This window comes from Sycon ciliatum, chromosome 7 (genome assembly GCF_964019385.1).
Source record: "Sycon ciliatum chromosome 7, ocSycCili1.1, whole genome shotgun sequence".
Classification (NCBI taxonomy): domain Eukaryota; kingdom Metazoa; phylum Porifera; class Calcarea; order Leucosolenida; family Sycettidae; genus Sycon; species Sycon ciliatum.
The window spans coordinates 20,892,006-20,918,703 of NC_088649.1; the positions used below are offsets into that span (position 1 = coordinate 20,892,006).

The 26,698-nt window shown below is 45.0% G+C and overlaps 1 protein-coding gene across 1 annotated transcript in view; it reads right to left on the reverse strand.

Annotated features, from left to right (window-relative positions):
• LOC135821694 (platelet glycoprotein V-like) overlaps positions 1 to 26,467 on the reverse strand; it is a 46,354-nt gene extending 19,887 nt beyond the window's left edge. Inside the window, exons 1-4 of the mRNA XM_065334691.1 lie at positions 26,282 to 26,467; positions 25,006 to 25,130; positions 13,211 to 13,282; positions 2,596 to 2,667 (exon numbers count right to left, since the gene is read on the reverse strand). Of these exons, the coding sequence (XP_065190763.1) occupies positions 2,596 to 2,667; positions 13,211 to 13,282; positions 25,006 to 25,130; positions 26,282 to 26,302 (290 nt within the window). The 5' untranslated portion in view covers positions 26,303 to 26,467. The remainder of the gene's footprint in view (positions 1 to 2,595; positions 2,668 to 13,210; positions 13,283 to 25,005; positions 25,131 to 26,281) is intronic.
• Positions 26,468 to 26,698: the final 231 nt, after the last annotated feature.

Here is a 26,698-nt window from a genome sequence, read left to right on the forward strand (position 1 = left end):
GAAAAAAAGCTCGAAAAAAAGGCTCGAAAACTTGGACGCGAAGTTGCAGTGATTTGCGAAAGTAACTATCTCTTTTCTCCGTACGCATTTGACTACAGAGAGTAGTAATTTTACAGCCCCTGCTTGAGACTGAGCTGCATATACGGTACGGTACTACAAGATTCAAATAACTTCGAGAAAAAGTCATTTCGCATTGCTAAACCTCACAAGTTTTCTTTTCGAAACAGATTTTCGCGAAATATCACCACCACAAAAAGTTCGAATTTTCGCACTGCTAAACGTCCTTAATAGTGTAATCAGTTCGGTTCTGAACTGCTGTTTTCCTGGCGGGTTGCGCCAGCGTTTTACAGGAAGTGTGGTGATTTTTCCCTTTTGAACCCGTGAGATAGTTTGACCCCCGGTGTTCTTCTATTCTTATGATTTGTTGTCAGTTCATTTCTTCTGTCTACCCTATAAACGTTATAATTTCCGATATTTGCCATACATATCCCAGTTGACGCCCTATGTTCTTTCGTCGAGGTTGTCCCGGCGCGACCATGCATACCGCCAAATGTTTCGACCACCAACCCGCTACTAATCACGAGGACGTGATGGTCTTTGATGGGGGGGGGGGGGGGTAGTTTTGCTCACGCGTTGGTCACGCTACAAGCTCAGCATTTGCGTATACGCTCATTGTACTGTTCAATACGACGTTCGCTACAAGCTCAGCATTTGCAGTTTGTATTACTGGTGAGAGTGTTGAGCTCTATATAAGTGGTGCTCACCAGGCTCAACTTGGCCTAGTAAAGCTCAACTGATGAGGGGTGAATTCCTAGAAACACGGTGTATTGAGCAGGGAGTGGTGCTGTCTTGCAGCTTAGCCGAGTGCAAGGCTTGAAGTATGTCTCTTGTGGTCTGGGTGGCAGGCGTGAGTCAGTCAACATACAATTAAAGTGAGAAAAACACGACCTGCAGTGTGCAGAGCAATACTTCAGAGCGATCCATTTTCTGTTTTACGATTCATTGTTCCTATATGAACCCAGAACAATTTTGATTTTGGACGTATATCTAGTCTCCAATGTGCGCCGGACCCTCAATACTGAGCCCATTTAGTGTACATGTACTAGGAGTGAACTATTGCAAGAGTTGTGATGCAAAGCTGGTCTGAACTGCGTTCAGGGTCAGTAGGCCTCGTCCTGGATCATGAATACCGTTGTATTGTATTGCATTTAAACACACGACGAGGAGACAATAATTTGATAACCGCAATCAATAAAACTAGCTGAACAGACATTTGTGTAGATTCAGAACATCTATCTGAGGCTGGGTGTATCTCGATTTAAAATATTATTTAAACACACGGCGAGGAGACAATAATTTGATAACCGCAATCAATAAAACTAGCTGAACCGACATTTGTGTATTGTATTGCCTTAATTTTACATCGCAAGTCAAACTTGGGAAAAAGAAAGTGTGAAATACTGTTGACGCGCATTGGACATGCATGCAGCGTCGGAAATTCGGCGCGGAAAATCAATCACTATTCAAAGCAGAAATAACGTGCCAGGATCAGAGTACTATGTAGCTAGTGAGAGTCTGTGTAGTAGTTTTGCAGTACTTCACACTTTCCTTTTCCAGCCTTATCACCTCAGCTATGACAGTTGGAAACACCCTATATAATACCAGTTTCATCTATATTTTTAATCATTCAACATCTACCTTCACTGATGAGCTATGTATTAGCGAAACAGCTGTCTGAAGGCGTTTATCAATATCGTCTACATAAGTGTCCTCGCAATGGTGATGGTTGGTTGCAGGAGAGTCTAGTCGGCTAAAGAGCGCAGTGTAATGGTGGTGGTGACTCAACATTTTATACAATGGCTGAGAGCTCTGTCGCACCCTGTAATAATGCATGGAATGATCACCTTACCTAAAAAATAGTAATTCCAGGAATGGTGGAAAATCGGCCATTTTGCTGTCCTATTTTTATTTTTGGAGGTCTTGAATGCACGGTAACCCCCCTAAAATTTTATATTTCTAGGTTCAATGAAGTATGAGGATCTAAAAAATAAAATAAGAAGGGCATGTCTATGAAGAAATTATGAAGGTGTGCACCCAATTGTACTTTGCGGACGGCCCTTTCTGCTGAGTTCATTTTTGTACCAAAATTACTATTTTTCTGAGTAGTCAATGCTGCTTGCCAGATTTTCTTTCTCAAATGCTTCATTGTGATGTGTGAAAGGACTTGCAATCACAAAGAGAAGCCAGACAACTGGTAAATCTGAAATATGACCCCAAACTAAGCAAATTTAGGCCGAAATCAATAAATGCACCCACCCCCAGAAATAAACATCAAACAGCCTTATCTCCGCGGAAACACCCCCTGATTTTTTTGTGAAGTAACATGGGATGATACAGAGCACACTCACCAACAAAAAGGAGGGTACTATTTATAAAGAAAAAATCACCCCCAAAGGATTGGAGCCTCCTTAATGGTCCTTTCTTAAACTTTAATCTCTAGTGAAACTCTCTCACTTTAAAGTATCTCAAAATAACGTGATCCATGCAAGAAAGTCTCTTTGCGATCCATCTAATAATTATAATGTGATAACTTACAGGTCTGTTAATTTGGTTGTGGCTTGAAACAGTCCTCCAGGAAGGTCAACAAGCTGATTATTGCTTAAGCTTCTGTGAAAACAAAGTAGAACTCTGCTCAGGTATACCCCATGGTTTGCAGGAAAGTACCCGTAGTACCCAAGGTCCTTCGCATCGTGATATTCTTCAGTATGGAACAACACACCCATGCCCGGGGCAAGGAAGGTCATTGTGATGTGTGAAAGGACTTGCAATCACAAAGAGAAGCCAGACAACTGGTTAATCTGAAATATGACCCCAAAGCAAGCAAATTTAGGCCGAAATCGATAAATACACCCACCCCCAGAAATACACCTCAAACAGCCTTATCTCCGCGGAAACACCCTCTAATTTTTTTGTGAAGTAACATGGGATGATACAGAGCACACTCATCCACAAAAAGGAGGGGGTTTATGAAGAAAAAAATCCTGAGGAAGAAATTCATCGGCCTTTCCCAGACGTGCTGGAGCTGGAGAACCCTTACAGTCTTCGGTGCTGCTTTTAGGAAAGGTTTTCCAAGAACCAGGGAACAGCGAAAACTCATTTTCGCCATGCCTTTGCCATTCCAGAGTGAAAGATCTCGCCAAGGTAACCCGTCGTGGCCGGAGATGAGCCTGGATACACCTGGCGTCAAGGAGTAGGTCCTCCAATTTCCCTGCTTTCCACAACTCGAGCCTGGATCGCAGGATGGTAGCGTTCTCCCCACCTCGAGACGATCCGAGAGGCTTTTGGAGGAGCAAATGGCAGGCAATAGTGAGTACTGTCCAGGCTATGCCACTCAAGGGTGTATCCAAGTTGAAGAATGATATAATATTGGCTATCTCCATGACAAACTCGCGCCCTGCAGATCCAAGTGGAAGCATAAATATGTTTCGTTTCCAGTGAACAACTTCGTCAAACAATGTCCTGACAATGTCGTACTCCCGCTCGTCCCCGACAGACCAGGGCCCGCAACTACTCCCACCAACAGAACGATTGCTGCCAGGTCCCGACTCCGACCGCCCCACCTGGGGAACATGGCTTGATTGATTATCCAGTTGACCCACCGAAATCCGACCACGAGCAACAGGCCCGGCGGCAACCGAGGCGACAGACGCCGAGGAAGGGTCAGCATAGGAGGGATCGGCCGCAGCCGAGGCAATATTGGTTGGTAGCTGAACCGTGGTACTATCATTTTCAGAACTACGGACCGGAGGGAGGTCAACACGCAACCCCCGTGACTCCCCAGCACAATCAGCAAAAGCACCTGCGGACAGTGGGTCAGTAGCATCAATCGAAGCCGCCTCCGAGCACGCGAGAGCAGGCAGATCCACACGCAGGGGCTGCATGGATGAAGCAGCAGCAACAGATTGAGAGGATTGCATAGAACTCGCGGCTCCAGGGTGCAACGCCGCACGGGAACGGTCCGTGGCCGACGACTGGGGTCTGGAAATCGAAGTATTCCGCCCTCTGCGAGGCACCCACCCCGGTACTGATTCGGGTGGTGCGTCAGGCAGTGAACGCTCCCCAGCAGCACCGCCAGTGACAACCGCAACGCTAAGATTGGTATTTCCTAAGTTTGTGCATCTCTGGTCCCTGCCGGGGTAACAGTCTACACAACATCTTCCCGCTGCGTTGCAGGAGCAAGAGCGGCACGTGCCCGACGCCCTACTGCAGGAACAGCACAAGCGCTTGCTGTTACCTCCCCTGCGCGACTGAGACGACATAACAGGGGGATGGCGGGTGCAGACAAGCAGCAAACACGTGGGCCAGACGTGCGACCAGACGTGCGACCCTGAAGGACGCCCGGCTGGGCTGGGCTCATAGATAGCTACAGACTTCAGCTACAGTGCGTACACAAGCACGGCCAGAAGAACGCGCGAAGAGACGTGAGGTGTGAAGAGCACCCCGCACGTCAGTCGTCACAGACCACGCGGGAAAGCGCCCAGCCGCGAAGCACAGCACAGGAAGCCAGGTCATCCAAGGCCCAAGCCAAGGCGAAGGCACAGAAAGCGAGCCGAAACTACAACACAATGGCCGGTTCGCCAGGTAGCAAGAAACCAGCTGGAGGGAGGAATAGTGGACTGGGCAACTCCACAGCGGTGAAAACTACTGGAGCCGACTCCCGAAGCCTAGAAGAAAGTAATGAAGTAGGTTAATGTAGGTTAATAATCGGTTGACTGGGATAGTGGATAAAGCAATTAGAAAGCAATTAGAAAAACTGCGGAGGAGCAAAATCTCCATCCGCACTCCAGTGTACTACTACTACTACTACTACTACTACTACTACTACTACTACTACTACTACTACTACTACTACTACTACTACTACTACTACTACTACTACTACTACTACTACTACTACTACTACTACTACTACTACTACTACTACTACTACTACTACTACTACTACTACTACTACTACTACTACTACTACTACTACTACTACTACTACTACTACTACTACTACTACTACTACTACTACTACTACTACTACTACTACTACTACTACTACTACTACTACTACTACTACTACTACTACTACTACTACTAGTGACAAGCCTCTTTTACGGGCAAAATAGCGGAAACGTGAAATCGTAAATCATTGAAGATCAATTCAATTAAAAAAAAGAAAACTCCTTTAAATAACGTCAAATCAATTAGTAAATCCAATGTCAAATCCAATGTCAAATCCAATGTCAAAAGAAGAAAACTTTAAACTCAAAGTGAAAATTAAAGTAACAGGTCCCGTCATGTATGCAAGTCTAAGCCAATGTCAATATAAATTACTACTACTACTACTACTACTACTACTACTACTACTACTACTACTACTACTACTACTACTACTACTACTACTACTACTACTACTACTACTACTACTACTACTACTACTACTACTACTACTACTACTACTACTACTACTACTACTACTACTACTACTACTACTACTACTACTACTACTACTACTACTACTACTACTACTACTACTACTACTACTACTACTACTACTACTACTACTACTACTACTACTACTACTACTACTACTACTACTACTACTACTACTACTACTACTACTACTACTACTACTACTACTACTACTACTACTACTACTACTACTACTACTACTACTACTACTACTACTACTACTACTACTACTACTACTACTACTACTACTACTACTACTACTACTACTACTACTACTACTACTACTACTACTACTACTACTACTACTACTACTACTACTACTACTACTACTACTACTACTACTACTACTACTACTACTACTACTACTACTACTACTACTACTACTACTACTACTACTACTACTACTACTACTACTACTACTACTACTACTACTACTACTACTACTACTACTACTACTACTACTACTACTACTACTACTACTACTACTACTACTACTACTGGTGACAAGCCTCTTTTACGGGCAAAATAGCGGAAACGTGAAATCGTTAATCATTGAAGATCAATTCAATTAAAAAAAGAAAACTCCTTTAAATAACTACTACTACTACTACTACTACTACTACTTCTACTACTACTACTACTACTACTACTACTACTACTACTACTTCTACTACTACTACTACTACTACTACTACTACTACTACTACTACTACTACTACTACTACTACTACTACTACTACTACTACTACTACTACTACTACTACTACTACTACTACTACTACTACTACTACTACTACTACTACTACTACTACTACTACTACTACTACTACTACTACTACTACTACTACTACTACTACTACTACTACTACTACTACTACTACTACTACTACTACTACTACTACTACTACTACTACTACTACTACTACTACTACTACTACTACTACTACTACTACTACTACTACTACTACTACTACTACTACTACTACTACTACTACTACTACTACTACTACTACTACTACTACTACTACTACTACTACTACTACTACTACTACTACTACTACTACTACTACTACTACTACTACTACTACTACTACTACTACTACTACTACTACTACTACTACTACTACTACTACTACTACTACTACTACTACTACTACTACTACTACTACTACTACTACTACTACTACTACTACTACTACTACTGAAATGTGTTTTTATTGAAAGCACAAAGCAATGAAGATGTGAATGCAAGGAGGGCAATGAATTGTGAACAGCAAAATTGTAACAAATATTAATGGCAACAGCAATGTTTATACATGAAAAAGGGGAAAGAAAAGGAAAGAAAAACATCCAAACCAGAACTGGTTGAACACCGCCAGAAATGAAACCATAGAATTGAGATTCATACAAAAGAAAAAAACTTCAGGACACCGGAAAACAAACTTAAGATCACATTTTGACATTATACGAGATGATGACAAAGAAAAACTATGCCCTAGAGAGCACACGGCAGTCATTCACAAAGCTCGCAGAGCGCTTAGAGCGATAGGAGGACCTAGAGCCACGTAAACAGGTGATACACCAGCGAAGTAGGCAGAATGACAAACGGCATCGCAAATGATTGACAACAACAGAATACACCAAATCAGCATTTTTCTCTAGAATACGGCCAACCAATGCCTTCAAAAACACGGAACACTCCTTGCCTATCATGCCGTTGGTCGCAAATACCAGAGGGGTGAATGTGCCCCGATCGATCTGATTCACTCGCTCTGCGTAATGCCGCTTTTTTTCCCGCTCATTGCGCTCCAATTGGCTCATGGCTTTTTCACGAGACAGCAAGGTGGCCCTGGGATGCGGTACCCGGATATCGAAGAAGGCCTCCTGCTGCCGCGTCCAAAAGCCACGAGCCCTGACGTCAAGCCGCGCTTCCTGGGATCGGTTAGCTGTTGACCATGCCAATGTCTCACCACCAAATGGGAGAAGGTTGGGCTCGATTGCCACATCGGGACTTACACTTCTGAGTAGCTCAGCGATGAGATCACGTATCTCATTATGCCTTGCGGTGGGATAGCCACCACAAGGGCACACCATGGCATGGTCAGTCGACAAGTTAGCTCCGCATACACAGTTCGTTGGAAGACCATCAAGCGGTAGACCGTACCGAAGCGCCACAGCATCTCTAAAATCTGATTTGTTAAGTGTTGTGCCATGGGCGGACCTTGGTTCAACAGTCAGCCAGGAGGACACGCCCTTCTCACCAGCTATCTCCACCAAGAATCGCTGGTCTGGCGTCAGGTGATCATGTACTGTGGCCAGGATCTCTATGTCCCTAGCGTCTCTCTTATTCTTGCCTTCTCTTAAACGCTGGCGAGTCTCCATCACAGCCTCGCTAACGCTAGCATCACGTGACGGAATTTCCATTGAAGCTGACGGTGGCCGGTGCGGAAGCCATGATGAGGTAAGAGACTCATCAGCGGTTTCATTGTTGACTGTGTGACGCGGCGGACGCAGTGAGAGCCAAATCTCTGACGCATCACCTCCATCCAGAGAACGAACATCACCGCGCTCCCGGTCAGCGGAGACAATATCCACCGACCCAGAATTCAGGGGCATAGCTTCCACGTTGTTGATCTTAGTTACTGAGTTACGCTCCACTGCCTCTCCGGACGATTCCTCATCCGCCAATTCGACCTCGGCCAACTCCTCAGCTGCATCTGGCCGGCTCGCAGCCGTTCGCGTGCTATTGGCAGCAAGCTGTGGCACGGCTGCCTCAATTATTGGGCGCACGGCTTCGGTACACTGCGAATACTCACCATCACATAATGGTGCAACTGGGGGGATGCCTAGCCCGCCACGGCGGCATGGAAGTCCCATAAGCTGACGAAGGGGATCGTCACTGCTTAGAGACACACCAGCAATTGCAGGCAGCAGGGAATTATTAATTGCATCATCCAATCTAGTAAATAGGTCGGGAGAGCAATTTACGGCCCGAAGGCAATAACGCCAGCGCGAAATAATGCTGCGCACAAGCACAGTATATGCAGCATGTGGCTGAGTAGTGGCGAGTTCGGAAAGGTGCTCGACTTGGCGAACCCACTTATCAACCTTGCCCGATACAAATGTGTGCAGGAATCTCTCAGACCCAAGGGCGCCACTAAGATAAATGCAACCATCCATAACAATTCTCACCCCAGTCCCAGCGAATAATTCCTGCGCTGCGTGCTCGAGAGATGGCTTCAGGAGAAGAACTGTCTTCTCCGGATTGGGGTGTTACCCATAGTCGGGTCCCAGCTGCAATAACTTAGACCAGTAAAGGGATGCGGCTTGAAGGGTGCCAGCAGCGGAATCATCATCAGCGTACCTCAGCTGGGTGGTGTTTGGACATTCGTGTGAAAGTTTGTTTATGAGAGGCATAACAGCAACAGCGTAAATGGCCATCGCAAGGGGGTCACCCTGGCAGGTCCCCTCACGGGAAAGAATTTCGCCCCCACCCGCTACGAAGAGGCGGCATGGCGCGCCATACGTGTTCTTGAACACCTGACCTAAAGCAGGACAGAGAGCGGGAACATTGTGCAGGGCAGCATTCCTATTTAGAGAATTGAGTGCATTAGATGCATCTATTAGCAGCACGGCTTCGGTTTCAGGAAGACCAAAAACCCCTGCCATTGCCTGAACGGCAGCCTCGCAAGCAGCTGGCATGCCAACGCAAAGTTGGCGCGGGGCAGTCGCAGCTCTTACGTCGCTTTCGATCACCTTCATTATCGCTCGCCCTATAATCCTCCTAAACACCTCCCCAACAGCTATGGGTCTAACACCTGGGGATTTATCAAGGGGGATCAGGCGAGCGGCAGTGAATGCCTCCATGAAACTCGGCTCGATATTCGCAGTACACAATACGCGTGCCGAATCCGCCAATGCAGTGCAAAGTCGGTTGGAAGCTGGGCCGAAGCACGTTAGCATCCTGGTCCAGGCCTCCGAGTCTAGTCCGGACGGACCAGCGGCGCCCTTCATGGACCTGCTCACAAACTTGATGAGGCTTGGCGTGATGCGCTCGAAGAGTATTGGGTTCACCCGCTGTGAGTCGGTCGGCGCCACCAATGAGCCAGGAACCGCCGGTGAGGGAGACGGGTGCTTGTCATGCAGTACCTCACGCACAGTCTTGTCACCACCGGCCGAGTCCTCCATCCCGAGCACTGAGCCAGGTGAGTCATCACCTACCATCCTCGCTGCAGAGTGAACCTTCCCTGCGAATACTCGTCGACTGAAGGTTGTATCGTTCACTGTATCAGGCAGTTTCTGGCGACGCTTCCCAGCGGGTAGGTGTGCTTGAATACATCTGGCTTCGTCCAGGATGTCCTCAAGCCTGCCACATGACCACGATTTCATGCGTCGCGTGATGTGGGTTGCATTCTCAGCAGCCCGGGACTCCGGGTGAGGTCGCTGTAATAGTAGCTGGTACGCAACCGTTACCGCTGTCCAAGAGATGGGTCGAAGTGGCGAGTCAGCGGCAAACGCTGATATTAAGCGGGCCAATTCATTCACAAACGAAGACCCGGCTGAACCATACGGAATCATTACGAGATTCCTCTCCCACTGCACACATTCGTTGTATACGTCTTGGAAGCAAGCTTGTATGTCATCCGCCGGACTGTTCCATATGTTTTCGTCGAAACTATGCTGAGAATCGTCCAGACCGGCAAAAAGCAATGTTGTATCTCCTCCTGGCAATAATGACTGTTCAGGCGATGTCTCACTGATAAGAACGCTTGATTCAGCACTGGTGTTGGCCACATCAGACGACCGGGGCTCTCTCGTTGTCCCTGTTGCTGCGGTCGACAGTTCAGGGCAACTAGCTGGAGGGTCGGTGTTGCGTTGCGTACTGGCGCTAATTGGTGGAGCAATTGGCTGGCTGGCGGAAGTCATGCCACAGGTTGCGGCTGATAGATTCCTGCACCTCAACTTCGCCCTTGGCGCACAGTTCGTACATTTTATACTGTTCTTGACACAAACACATGATTTGCATGTCCCAGAAGGACCGCATGTGCAACACTTAGCCATACTACTGTGGCATAAGGAAGCTGGAGGTGCAAATGCAGCGGGTGATAATGCAAAATTGCTAGAATCGGTAACAATTGCCAGTTGATAACTGATGTAGAAAAAACAACACCAGAGCAATGCAGAGGTGCGACGGGGAAACACTAAGCCAACGAGGTGAAGAAAACACGGCACTGGTGCTGCGCCCAAGGTGCATACCAAAATGAACTTACGGGAGAGGTTGTGAATGCAATAGAATGCTACCCAGAAAGTGAGGATGTGAACACCCGAAAGAAAAAGGTTAGCCCAGCAGCGCATGCACAGTGCCAGGCAAAAGGTGCTAACACTGCAGCAGTCCCTCAAACAGGTGGGAAACTTCAAATCAAAAGAGCTAACAGCAAGGAACACAACACAACCCAACAAAGCGAATAATAAAAAGCAACGTACCATGAACAGTCCTCCAGAATATTCACCAAGCTTCCTCATCAGCCAGAGCTCCCAAATCACCAACCGTCCTCCACCAGCCACCTACTACTACTACTACTACTACTACTACTACTACTACTACTACTACTACTACTACTACTACTACTACTACTACTACTACTACTACTACTACTACTACTACTACTACTACCACCACCACCACCACCACCACCACCACCACCACCACCACCACCACCACCACCACCACCACCACCACCACCACCACCACCACCACCACCACCACCACCACCACCACCACCACCACCACCACCACCACCACCACTACTACTACTACTACTACTACTACTACTACTACTACTACTACTACTTGGTCCGGCTCATCGCAATTGTCGCTTATCTATCGCCACCAAGAACAGGAGTTTTGTTGCCGCTCTGTTAAATTTTCAATAGGCATAGTGAGGAAACATGATACATGAATACCCTCCGCCACAAGAAAAAATATTCAGCCATGGAATCAGGTGAAGCGAGTCATAGAAGGGAAGCAAGGTAAGCAAAATGCACGAAATCACAGTAAATCAGCGAATAAGCGCGTTCTTGCACTCACACTCTTACAGGTCCAGAGTTCATTCAACTCCCCATCACTCGAGCTGCCGCCGCTACATGAGCTGACATCAATTTGCTGGTGTCTAGCTGCTGGCGTAGACTGGTAGAGTTTCGCTTGCTTTGTCAGCCTGTCGTATGGCAGCAATGGGACAGAAACAGTTGTGTCCGTCACTTCGGTGCTTGAAGAAACCGTGGGCAGTGTGACCTGAGTGTCACCACAGTGTGTTTCAACAGAGCCTTCGAATGAGGCATACAGGCCTCTCCAGATAGCTATCATACGCTCCAATGGATAGCTGACGACGACTCTTGTAATGCTGCGCTGCTGCCAAGTCCCCGAAGGAACAAAAGGAACAACCAAACGTCCCTTGCATGCGCGCATCGCATCAAAAACACCTTTCTTCTTCAGCGTGACGCTCATACTCCTCTGCCGTGCACGCGTGCCTGTCACGCTCTCCAGGATGTCAGTTGCCCCTGCTACAGTTCCTGTCTTCGGGTTGCTGCGCTTGGCTTTTGGCAACACAGACAGTGAATGGCCAATTTCCACTTCCCAAAAAAGTCGAACACATCGCGATTCAAAGCGCTAGTCGCGATCATTTTATCTTTGGTGCCTCATTTGATCTTCCCATCACAACCTCCCAAGCAAAAGTAAGTTACATATCGGGATTGGACTGGGTTTTACCTGTCAGAAAGTGTGTGGGAGATAAGCGACAATTGCGATGAGCCGGCCCAAGTACTACTACTACTACTACTACTACTACTACTACTACTACTACTACTACTACTACTACTACTACTACTACTACTACTACTACTACTACTACTACTACTACTACTACTACTACTACTACTACTACTACTACTACTACTACTACTACTACTACTACTACTACTACTACTACTACTACTACTACTACTACTACTACTACTACTACTACTACTACTACTACTACTACTACTACTACTACTACTACTACTACTACTACTACTACTACTACTACTACTACTACTACTACTACTACTACTACTACTACTACTACTACTACTACTACTACTACTACTACTACTACTACTACTACTACTACTACTACTACTACTACTACTACTACTACTACTACTACTACTACTACTACTACTACTACTACTACTACTACTACTACTACTACTACTACTACTACTACTACTACTACTACTACTACTACTACTACTACTACTACTACTACTACTACTACTACTACTACTACTTCGTACTATCTCAATAAAACCTACGTGAAATGATGCTCCAGTTTATTTTATATTTCTACTTCACTCAACTCTGGGTCCATTAATAATTGGCACGCAAAGTGTGAGAGAGGGGTGATAGCTAACCACGGCAAGAAAAGAAAAGAATTGCTTAGGATGCACTGCACCAAGATACTTGTAAAACTACGAAAAGTGACTCAGTTAACCTCAAAAGGTTTTTTTTGATTTCCTTTTCCAGCTACCTTCATCTTTTCATCGGTTTGTTCTCCTGTTGAGCGAGACTGGAGAGATCGGCCAGGCGATCTGCTTTCCGATTAAATCGTAATCTAAGGAGGGTGAAACACGTTATAAAAAAGTAACTTACAGATATTTAACGGACGTGCTTTGCTGAAACGCTGATGCAGACAGATTCGTCAAACCCATATTGTTCAAACTTCTGGATAGAATAAAGCAAGGGGGAAAGTGATAGATATTTAGAAAGGCGACCCTGTCCTTTTTTCTATTATTGTGGTCACAATGTAAGACCTAAAGACGCCACTATTTGACACGTCAAAGAAAGTTTCTAAGTAAGGTGCGTGGCACCTGGATCAGGGCGTACTGTTTTACTACTCCATGGCTCGTACCATTGTGTGGCCGCCTCGTGCGCGTGCATGGCAGACACTTTGTTCCAGTCCGTTTTCGGATGTGCATATAGGAGGAGGAACAAGGGGGAAAGTGATAGATATTTAGAAAGGTGACCCTGTCCTTTTTTCTATTATTGTGGTCACAATGTAAGACCTAAAGACGCCACTATTTGACACGTCAAAGTAAGTTTCTAAGTAAGGTGCATGGCACCTGGATCAGGGCGTACTATTTTACTACTCCATGGCTCTAACCATTGTGTGGCCGCCTCGTGCGCGTGCATGGCAGACACTTTGTTCCAGTCCGTTTTCGGATGTGCATGAAGGAGGAACTTGCCTTCTTTGGAACTGGTCCTTGCAAGAGCTGTTTCGGATATCTCGTCTCCTGAATTATTTTTCTTCCGCGCTGCTGAGACCTCCTTTCACGGAATATTACTCAATGACAGGTGAGTTGGCTAGTTTCCTTTGTCTTTGCTGCATTCGCCTGTATTGACTCTTGACTTGATTTTAGGTGGAATATCAATACGAGAATAAATAATGGAAAAGCTGTTCTCTTTTCTAAATTTAGCTTTTCCGCTGTAGAGACCTCCTTTCATGGACTATATTCAAAGACAGGTGGGCTCAGAGTTGACCAGTTTCCTTCGATTCATTTGCTTCTGCTCACCCCTTCATTTTCGGAAGGGTGTGTTGATTTGAATCGGATTTAGATCCATTCGTATCTCTTTTCCTTTGCCCACAGTGTCCGAAAAACGCTAGCTCACCTTCTTGACGGTAAGGATTATGTTGCTGCTGAGGCGTAAATGTTTTGTCGAAATACTTATGTTCAGTGCCCTTGACGCATTCGTTATCGTATTATCGCACGTCAGCATTGCTAAAATATTGGATTTGAGTGGATATGCATCAGTGTCATGGTACATTGGTATGTGACTGGTATTGCTTTCATACTGCCGTGCCCCGATCATAGGGTAGAATCTGAATTTTGCAGAGGCGTAATGTTGTTGGTAGTTCCCATTCGGGAGGGAAAGGTTCAAGGACGCATTGAACGATTAACGTTATGTAAAAAAATCGCATATCCCCGAAAATCTCTTTTATAGAGAGGTTCAGTGACTAGCTTGCTTCATACGAACGAACCAATGGGTCCAGTCTAGTCAGAATCTCATATGATTGGATTTGTAAACTCGAGTTTGGGCTGTTTGATTCGTGAGTGGCACCAAAATTGCACTGCCCCAAATAAAGTTGCATGCCGGCAAAGCACGAATTAGGATCTACAATCTGTTTGTAGTGCCTGTAAGAATGTGCTGTACATGTACTGTGCTTTCTCTGTTTTTTACTCATGTTGCTATAGAAAGGGTCAGTGGCTCATTTCATTCAAGGCGAATCAATGGGTCGGTCTAGGTTAGAATCTTGCACTGTCACTGAGAAGAAATCAATTTGTATCCCTATTGGAGAAGCAACTGTATGCACTCGTTATAAGATATGATAAACAGGGGTGTTACAGACAGTACGACCACTACGACCATGGTTGTACCATTTTTCGTCCCGGATGGTCCACCCAATTCATCCGAAAAAGCAATTAAAAAATTCAAGGATCTTCGGACTCGTACACAGCTTTCATTGCAAGGAGCATATTTGGTTCAGACTTGATGCCTAGCAGCTAGCCCAATACTCCAGACGGCTATTTATTGTGATAGGTGGTTGGAGTTACGAGTAGAGACAACTAGACAATGGATTCCTCACGGACGCATTCACTGCAAACTTGACAGAAACAGCGTTAGAGGCGGTCACTCCGTCCCGAACTAAAATTTTCCAAGATCTACCATGTTACAATGGCGCCGGATGATCAGCATGGTCAAGAGATACTACAGGTATGTCACTTGTCAGCTTCAACATCGATATAATATTATTATTTCCGCAACGACACCAACCTAGTACCTCGGGCTCCTGACGACCTACCGCAAGCTGATCCGAAAATGCATTACAGTTTACAACCGCGAACGCCGCGCTTTTCAACGGAATAGGGAAGCGCTTCATTCTTCGAAGTTGACAAGTGTTAGGACTGCTGCTGCACGGCGGCAGAACATTCTGCAGCTGTTCACTGACACGACCCGCTTCACCAACTGACTTACGATCGTTTCGTTCTCCGCGTTTACTGCAACAAGAATTGCGTCCGCAACGACAGACCGAAAGTCTCTCACAAACTGAAGTCCTGTTGCCACGAAGACGGAAGATTCCGCAAGCCCTTTCTTCTGCTTCCAGTGTTTGAACTTTCCGGTCTAGTCCACTGGCAGATCTTTGAATCCCACCAAACAAAAAGAAGATCTTCTGCTCTCTCTGAAAACAACTAATATAGTCATTACTTCGCAAGTGTCCGGGCCAGTCGTGTACATAGTGTAATTAGCGCATGCGGGGCACTTTCGCAGGGCATGACAAACCGCGCTTTACCGGTACATTTTTGCACAGCGGCTGTCGCTAGAACGCGCAGCATGCTGAATGCCATGATATACCATATACCATGATATACGACTCCCTGCTTGTAGATCTCCTGTACTTCGGATTTTGGGATTTTTTTAATCCTTTCTGCCTTGGCTGCCTACCTACGATAAACAGAAAATACCAGTGGCCCATATGCTGTAGTCTTTTGGACGCTGAGTCGACTGGTTTTGGTTCGAAAAGGCTGATATGCAGCGTTCGGCCCTTATACCCAATCGAACGTGGTTGAACAAGCGGTTACCTGTTCGTGGGTGCCCAAACACCTGGTCACCACGCCAGCAGTCGACAACTTTCACACCAAGGTTCAACTCGAGTTCAACTTGAGTGACAGGACTGCATCCAAAAAAGGCCAAACAGGCTAGTAAGTTGTACCCTGCAGGCACGGTGACCAGGTGACAGGTGTACGCAAGAGCACGTGACCGCTTGTTCAACTATGTTCGATTGGGAATAGAGGAGGAACGCTGCATCGCAGCCTTTTTCGACCAAAACCAGTCGACTCAGCGTCGAAAAGACTTCAACATATGGGCCAATCGTGGTCATCCTTGCTTTTATAAGAACGAAATGGCGCTTTTAGTGACATTTTGCATACAAATCCCCATCTAGTAGGGCGCAGTCACCCAGTTTCGGTGGAAGTGAGCGAGTTCGATTGGGATTAAAGTAGGAAGGGAGCATCTCAGCTTCCTCGGACCACGACCATTCGACTCAGCACCCCGAAGACTACAACTGGTGAAATTTGGTTTAAGCCTTAACTTCCCCTTTAAGACAAAATCAAGGAACAAATACCTTCGGTCCGTTGGTGTTCGTCCTAAAGAGGTTCGACGGGATAGCATTCATACTTACAAAAGATGTGTACAATTTTACTATTAAGGATAGCCTTGTTTATCTCTCAGTATCTCCAACCGTAGCCTTGCCCAAATATTATATCCTCAGGATTATCAGTGTAGTTGTTGGAATGAGGTGTTTGAATCAACAATATATACGTTTACATTTTAATACATATATATTGGTCTTCCTTTGCTCTGCAGCTTTACACAAGTTTACCGGGTGTTAGCGGCCGTCGTGAGTTCTCTTTTTAAACGGACACAATATTTTACTTTTTTTCACATTTTTATCAACATCAACAGGATTTTGATATCAGTGCAATATGATGCAGAATGACCTTGTCACGACCACCCATGACTACAATAGAGAGGTTCCGGGGTACGATTTTCCGTGCCAAAATCCGTGTGGGCGCTACGGATTTTTTCCAGGAGTGCTCCATACGATTTTTCGGCAAGGAGAATCCGTATGGACTGGCTTTCACACGAACCATGTTTCTTATTGAGATTTTGCGTCATCGGCTGCAGAAAGATTTTTCGCGTACAAATTTGGTACGAGAAACATGGATTTTCCGCGGGAAGTTTTGATTTCGGTACAAATTTTCAAAATATAAAGGCATAGCGCGGGAATGTGACGTGTTTGCGATCGTAACCTAGGCAATGACGGCAAACACATAAGTTCCGTACTCCGGAACATTTCACTGCTCGAAAACGACGTATAAAAAATCCGTAGCGCCTCTACGGATTTTGGCACGAAAAATCGTACTCCGGAACCTCCCTACAGTCCATTTCAAAACTATAGACGCGTACCTAGGCAAAAACAGTTATGCCAGCATCTATACCACATAAAATCTGTGATCACTTTGTGCATAAATTTTTCCAAATTGGGCGTCTGTTATCCAATCCTTTAGAAACTATATGAGAGTAATTGTGGAGCGATCCTGAGCAATATTCCGAAAACTATTCTCAAAAAGTTCCAGCCAAATTTGAAATATTTCAAAAACCCTACGCGTCTATAGTTTTGAAATGCACTGTAATTCTAAACACAGGATCAACAAAACCATCTGCGACATGCGCATTGTTATATTTCTCAAATAAATCTGTCATATACATGTAATACTATGAGGGCGTTGAAATCTGAAACATCCCAATAGCAAGACAACGTTATGACAGTCATGAAATTCTGCAATGGCAACAGCCAGAGAATGACCTGAACATACATCAGTATGACTGTACAGTATCACCACAATTACACACACTTTTCCCTGCCAAGGAACATGATTATGCAACTGCCATCTTCTGCAAGAAAAGGATTGCACATCAATGCGTACAGAAATGATGTAGAGGCCATCATTTAGGGCCTTTCTAAGTTACATATAAATAATAGCAATACGAACTGCTTTATGGCAGCTTTCTAAAAACCGTTATTGTGGTCTAGTTCTGGGTCTTTCCCCTAGAGAAAATTTATAAAATTGCTTTCCAAAACGCCATGGACCCTGTCTAAAAAGTAGGAAATTAGCAAAATGTGAAAGCCGAAAATTAAAATGTCACACAAAACCTCACAATAATCACACACAGGATAAGAAGCGAGAAAACCTTATCCCCTCATGGTCCTCTTTCTCATGTATGCATGTTCACACAGTATGAGTACAAGTGTCAGACTAAACAAGACAGTATTGAATGCAGCATTGATTGTCAAGTGTTGTACTCATAGCCAGCAATCGCATATCATCATGTACATTCAAAATAAACATAATTATGCTAATCGACCTTTTTTCAGCATCACTTTTCAACAAGGACGAACAAAGTAGGCCCAACGAAGCCCAGAGGAAGAAAATCACCCTCTCCACTTCACCATCACGAAATTGACATAGATACAAGACGAAACAACTAAAAAAATCCGCAAGAAAACTGTACGGCCATCTTCGCGCTGACTTTGGTCTGACAATTTCTATCACGATCAAAAATGTACGAGGAGCACTCAAAATAAGCTACAGACGTACCTTTATCAGTCTCTACTCCTTTTTCAAGGCACAAAAGTCGACTCTCCACTTTCAAACCAGGAACCAGACATTACCAGTGTTTCTTTTCAGCTGCTCCACGAGCGCAGGAAATATTCACCAAGCGGCGCAAAGCGGCATCCATTCCAGAAAAAGTGCTAAAATACGAGTGAGACTGCATGCCTGAGTACATGAGTACATGCAGAAAATAGTCAATTTCAGCGTTTCTGCTCCAAGCAGCAACTTCCTTCGACTAGCTACAAAGATTACACCAAAGGATCAAACAACAACCATATTCTTCATTTTTTTGGCAAGATGGCTTCTTTGTGCTTGGCCCACCACGCCAAAAATCACACCTCAGAGGAGTACAAAAATTACAACTCTCACATGTCCTCGATTGCTGGCCATGAGTTATTGTGAGGTTTTGTGTGAAATTTTAATTTTCGGCTATCGCATTCCGCTCATTTCTCACTTTTTAGACAGGGACCATGGTGGTTTGGAAAGCAATTTTATAAATTTTCTGTAGGGGAAGGACCCAGGACTAGACCAAAATAACTTTTTTTAGAAAGCGGCCATAAATCAGTTTTTATTGCTACATGCATAATTAGGGTTGAAACGATCTCACCGGCTACTCGTTAGCTCGCTCGCCAGAAACTCGGCTCGTTAGTGCGGCCAGCTCGTTTGCGTTAAAGAACACCGTACACCGTACTCCGTACACATGGCAGTACATGTCGACCTGGTCGATCGAGAGTCCAGTGCCACGCAAAGTGAAAATCACTTGGTTACAGTGACTGTATACCAGCACCACAATGAGTTGTTTCAGTTGTAGTTGCAGCTTTGGTGGACTCCACTGATGTCTTGTTTCGCATCTGCTGACCTGTCGCAGGACATGCTTCTGTCAACTCTCCATATGATGGAAAGTTACGCTCAGTCGTTTGGAAATTTTCTCCCGCGATGCAGCGAAGGACACTGTTACTTGCAATCTTTGAAAACGGTCTATTCTTCCAAAGGCTGCTCAACAACGGCGCTGAAAAGACATCTCGACACCAAACAGCAGTCCGAAGTGAAGCAGCAGCAACCCCAAATAATAATTTTTGATAATTTGAACCAGCTGAAAAATATCGAACTTAGAAAAAAAATTAAAACTGTAATCATATTTGCCACATCAATGAAACTCGTTGGCTCGCTCGATAGCTTGCTCATTAGTGGAGCAGATCGCTCGTTTGTTATAGATACGCTCGTTTCAACACTATTAGTGCAGTGTCCCATTTCGAAAAAGAGTCGCATTTTAGAAGTTTCATGGCAGGTAGGAGCTCACAAGGTTTTTAGAGCTGTTTCTGACTAAGTTGTGGCTGCTGAAGATGATAAAAGTATCGGCAAGTCTATACAGTTGTCCATTTCTTAGATATGGCGATCGTCAGCTGCATAAGGAAATTGTACAGGGACTCAAACCCAGTCATTCTAGGGTATAGTAGGTTTCTGCATACAGATTCCGTCAAGAAGCATTTTGACGTTTGAAGAAAGGCTTACTCAAGAGTGTTTTGGAGCCAAATCAGGCGGGCAGACCCGATGCGGAACAGGCACGATCTGAGCAAGTGTATGGTGTGTCCGGGTTATAAACCTGACGCGCAGAACAGGCGCTTGGTAGAGAAATTTACTCAGTGCGCCACATACGAGGCAGAGTTTAGTCTGCTCGATGCTGCTCGTACACGCAGCCACACTAGAATATTGAACAAACTAACTTGAATCAGGATGGTATAGCGAATGAGATCAAGTATCACCGTAGCTGTTTTTCACTGTACGTAAACAAGAAGTCGCTGAAACGTCTTGCTAATGATGCAGTGGATTCTGATCTGGCCCAGAATGGCAATGTGGAGGCGCAGGCAATCATGAAGTTGTGTGAATGGATTGAAATTATTGTCCTGACTCAGAGTAACTCCACAACAGATACGACTGAAGTATGGCCCTAATCAGAAACCAAGATACCATCGCTGCTGCTTGCAATAGCCTCCAAGCATCCATTGACTGCCTGCAGACTTGGGGTGCCCAATGGAAGATAAAGTTCGAGCCATCAAAATCTCAGGCAATACTCCTTGACCGCCACAGACCATCCCTGGATGTCCCACAGCTCACATTTTATGGCATGCAGGTGCCTGAGAGCCCTCAGCTCAAGCTGCTAGGAGTGTTATTTGACAGTAATCTCTCCTTCCGGGCCCACATCCGTTCCCTTGCCGTTAGAGCCAACCAGCGACTCGGCCTGCTCCGAAAGGCATCTCGGATCCTGGACAGTGCAGGGCGCCTAACTGTGTACAAAGGATTTGTACGGCCTATAATGGAGTACGCCCCTCTCGTCCGGGCAAGTGCGGCTCATTGTCAACTCCATCAGCTGGACCTGGTCCAGCATCGAGCCATGAAGGTTATTGGCCCCTCATTGCTCCCCAGCCTGGCAATCCGAAGGCATGTTTACGGGCTGTGCTACCTGTATAAGCTGCAATGCATACCAGGTCCAGCTCTGCTTACCAACATGGTACCTCCCCCAGCAAGAGTTAACGCTGCACCCGGACGCGCCGGCAACGCCAGTCCCTCGGTGGCCACTCTTTCCCACTCACAACTCCTCTGCCAGCCTCCAGTCCAGAGTTCATCCGCCGCTCCTTCCCATACTTTGTCCTGGAGAGCTGGAACACACTGCCTGCCCCAATCCTCGCCGATCGCCCAACTCTCAAAAAATTGCCGCCATTCAAGACCCAGGCCTACCATCACCTCCGCCAGACCAATTGGCTATGGGCCACTGACGTCCACCAGCACTGAGAATAACCGGTTGTCTCTATTTTTACCATTTTTTCTCTCTCTCTCACACTCTTCCTCTCCTGGGAAGCTCCTCATGCTGATTCTCCCTTTCTCTGGGTATTTCCCCTTCCTGATGCGTAGACCAACTGATAAACCCGAGACCACTAGGTCGGGGAGGTTGACCTACCTCATCGGCACTCATGCCAGGCTCCTCTGTGTTGTCAATGTTTGCTTGTCCAATTTTGTCTACCTCCCCTTTTATGTTGCTGGCCAGTGCTTTGTATTAAAAATAAAAACCAAAAAAAATAAAAAGGAAAACGTTACAGCCGATTCCTGGACGAACTAGGATTGACTGGTCTTTCGCGGTGAAGCAACGCCTCATGGAACACTTCGGGGACCGGTTGCAGTTCCATCAGCCGCATGAGACAGATATGTAAATAGTTTGGTTGTCTTTTCACTTGTATTTAATTATGTCGGCTCCGAGTCATTGCTACTGTATTCTAATTGCTCCTGCGCTTGAGTACATGACACAGCCAATGTACTTTTCATTTCTGTAGCACCAACACGAAATTTGCATCAGGGACTGAGTGCCACATTACACAACTCGAAGTTTTTGACAGCCATGCCACAGACTCGCATGAAAATCAATTTGATTGTTTTTGTACAGCTGCTCGCACTGACCTTGCAAGTCCACCTAAATTTTACATTTTCCTTTTTTTCAATGTATTCAGCTGAATGATGTTTTATTGCCACCATGGGAGTCGTACCCTTCCTGACTGCCACCAACTGGAGTCTAAAACGGACTCTGTATACAGAAAACCACTAAACTCAATGACTGGGTTCGAGTACATGTACAATTTCCGTTTGCAGCGGAAGATCGCTATATCTAACAAACGGACAACTGTACAGACTTGCCGATACTTTTATTGTCTTAAGCAGCCACAACTTAGTCAGAAACAGTTCTAAAAAAATTGGGGAGCTCCTTTAGGTTACGATTTTCTAGAAAATACCACCTTGGACCTTAGACCTTAGAATATAATCAAGAGTGCATAAAAAGGAGTACACTCGGACGTCTCTTATCCGGGCACCTTGGGACCGGGCACTGCCCGTATCTCAGATTTGCCCGTATCTCAGATTTGCCCGTATCTCAGATTTGCCCGTATCTCAGATTTGCCCGTGTCTCAGGATAACTCATCTACCATGTATGATATCATTTTTTGAAGAAGTATATTTGGCACGTATTGCACATGTTGAGGATACAAAAGGAACCCATTGATAAAAATGTGGGGATTACACAGGTTGGCAGTGAAACATAAGCACTTCCACATACGGAAAAAAGTTCAAAAAACCCAAATTCGACGCATTTGTGCTATAGGAACTCAAGCTGAAGGTGCCCGGTAGAGAGACGTGCCCGTATCTGAGGCGTCCGGATAAGAGGCGTTTGAGTGTATGCAACTGTGGTTATGCGCTGCCTTCATTACGTAACTTGCCTTCATCATGCTCTGAAAGCATGCATTCAAACTCACAATTTCTCGTACGAGCCCATCCGTTTTTGCTAAATTCGTTCCAGTACCTACGCGATCTCTGAATTATGGCGCGTGAACTCCAGTTCTGTACGAAAGTTCATTTCAAACCAGAGGGAAAGTGCGGTGTTTGATTTCCCGCAGTGCGCGGACTGCAGCTGAATGATGTAATGAAGGCAGTGCGCCGCGCATCTGGCCCAAAGAAAAGAGATCGCCGTTGCATACTCTTGTTTATGGACTCTTGGTATAATCCATATAGTAAACGCATACATACCTTGAGGAACACTATGTATACATTTTAACCTCATTTTTCCAGAAATCTTCATCACAATGAGAACTGGACTAACAAAAGAAATACAGGTAGACTCCCTTTAATTCGAACCTCAAATTGCAAGGCCCTAACTTCGAATTATCTAGAACTTCTAATTATCCAAATGCAACCCCATGCACTGATATGTATGTCAAAATGCTTGAAAACGCATGCTGAATATTTTTCCCCAATTTGTTTGCATCAATGAAACATAGGTGGTCGTACCGGTCATGTGCAACGGATCATCAAAACACTGCATCGACACAAAATCTTTTTGACATTATCTTCATCTTCTATTGAAAAAGTTGTCAGTCACTGCAGCTTTCCTGAAACAATTTCATCGGAAAAGAACTGCGCTGCCTAATCCGCGTCATGAAAGGCCGTAGGACAGCAGCACGTCGTTCTGAAGAACGGAAGTGAAGCATAGGCATAGACAATATTTACGACAATAGTGTTGTTGTGCGCCAACATCTCCGCGCACGAGCTGGCGCGGCAAGAGAGGCCATCAAGATCCGCGAAGAGAGTCAGCCACCTGGAAGAAGTCGTCTTCAATTATAAAATAATAAAAAAAATTCACGGTTCACGTGAGACTCGGCTGGAAGCCGAGTTTTCCGCATCCGCCGTGGGAACGCCACCACCCTCTTCAATTTAACCGTTGCAATTTGCCTCGTTCGGGTTTGAATCAAATTTCGAGAGAAGGTGGGTTTCTTGAACGCTATAGTCGATCCTGCAGCAGACCATCGATCGATTTTGAGCTACTCTTGGCTAGAGAAGGAGAAAAGGATGAACTTCGAATTACAAGGATAGCAACTCAATCTCACTTCAAAATAAGCTTTCAAAGGACATAGCCAATGTACTGTAAACAGCTCTTCTGTACGAAGACTGGGTTCAAATTATCCAACCGGCGCACTTTTCGTACTTCGAATTATGCATTCGATTTTGACTTGAATTGACTAGCAGAAGATCGGTACGACGAAAAAGTTCGAATTACACGGAATGTTCGAATTATACCGTATTCGAATTAGAGGGAGTCTACCTGCACTATGGTACCATCTATGTAAATAAAATTGGGTCTAAAGCTAATACAAGAAACACTAATATCCTTATTAGGAAACAGTGCAGAAGGCGTGATTGCAAGTCAAGCAATAGTATGAGCAAGTGCGGAGTGAAGATGTGCAAGTGAGAAAGCTGCATGTGTGTGTGTGTGTGTGTGTGTGTGTGCTAACTTTAACCTTCTCTTACTGGTACGGTTATGGTAGTTGTACATTGCAAACTCCGTGGACCAACAGCTCTAGTATAGTGTAGTGGCTAGTCTTACAGGTGAGATTTTTAATTTTGACAAAAAAAATGTTTTTGCGAACTGAGATTGACAGTCATTTGACTCAGTAGGCAGTAGTAGGTTGTGTACTGTCTCTCCTCCTAAAATTCCATATCATGTCCCTGTCACTTCGGCTGAGGGCAACAAGCCTCAGCATCACTTTGCTCCCATATGCAATATGTATTCACTGCTTGTGAGCTATGGTTACCGCAAAAGAAAAAGGAAGTGCTGAGTTGAGATTGATCTAAGTAAAAGTTGAAGATTTCAAACTGCAGACAAAGTAGAACACTCACATGGTTGTCGTGTTTCCGCACGACAGTAGAAAGTCGTCCACGCATGTACATGGACCACAGACGGTGCTGGCATTGCACGGTGCACTCCATGCCAGCAACATAGAAAGCACGACCAGCGATAAGATCTGCGAACATCCAAAGCAAATGGCGAGATGCAATAGCAGATGCACAAGCAGAGCACAACAGAAAGCTTCTGCTAGAAACTGCACAGTTTACGAATTATCGCAATACCCGTATTTTTGTATTGTATTGTATTATATTGAATAAAGTTTACTTTGGTGGCTCAACAGTACAATGTACTATGTGTACAGTGCTACAAAGAAGCCCGAAAAACCGATCATAAAGAGATAAAGAGGAAAAGAAGTAGCAAACCAAAGACTAGATTTACATATCATCGTATTCAAGCCCCTCCCCCCCCCCCCCTCTGTTCTCAACTCATTAGGGGCCGTCCGTAAATACCGAACGTTTTTCGCCAAACGAATTATGTTAGATTAGACCCAGCCCCTCCCTCCCTCCCCCTCAGAACGTAAAAAACGTTGACATGCAGTACACGCATATACAACAAAAGTTGCATGTGTGTCACTGTTCCAACGGCCATGTGTATGTATCAATGTTATCTGAAACGAACTTGGTCGACCCCCTCCCACCCCATAACGACATTATTTTTGTGAAGAACATTCGATAATTATGGACGACCCCTCTACAAATTACGGCACGGTACATCCACAACACACATAAAATACACTGCTGCATGGTATTTATAATTGAGATGCTGACAGTCATGACATCTTATTATTTTCCATACTGTTCATATTTGATCATAATTATTGATCTATCATACTATTTTTTTCTCATCTTAGCTACTATTTCTTTCCCGATGTCCATGTTATTGTGAAACATCAATTGTGACAATATTCCTGAGTTTAGCGCTGAGAAAATCAGTCTTGATATGGTTCACTTGTGCCTATAATTATATACTGGAGTCGATTTGATAGTGGAGCAAACAAATACGAGCACAGTCTCCAATATTAACATAATCTCTCTAGCTGCGCGGGTAGAGCTATCACTGACACCTCTGGTTACCAAGCTGGAGCATGTACTCTGCTGCTTGTTATAACCAGCGGCGAAAGTACAATGTGAGAATCAGACCACGAATGCAGATTTAGAGATTAGACACTCTTGGGCACTTATAATTATGTTCTTGATAACACAGTACATGTACAAGTGACAACAAAGAAATCTAACAGCTACTAGTATAGAATTATTGAGTACTTACACACAATTGTGAAGCGTTCATGATGTCTTCGTTGCACACAGCTTCCGAGATCCAAGTAAAGTATAATTATGCAACATACAAATTTGAGTTCCCTTTTTCGGTAGACCTCTTTCTGTTGTGAAATGCCGATTGCTCGCACAGAGAAATAACGGTGACTACTTCTGGGAAAGCGCGGCCAAAAGTGCTTCTACTCTTGGCAATGGTTTGACTGTGAAAGAAGAACTGTGTTTACCAAGAGTACTACATGAAAACGGTTTTCATGTACTCTTGGCTGTACTCTTGTTTGTACCAAGAGTACATATGTACTCTTGTTTGTACCAAGAGTACATACCGGTATGCACTCTTGGGCTGTGTTTACATGAGAAGTTTCAACCCGGGTCGAGTTCAGCCCGGGTTGAAAGTCTGTACGACAGACAA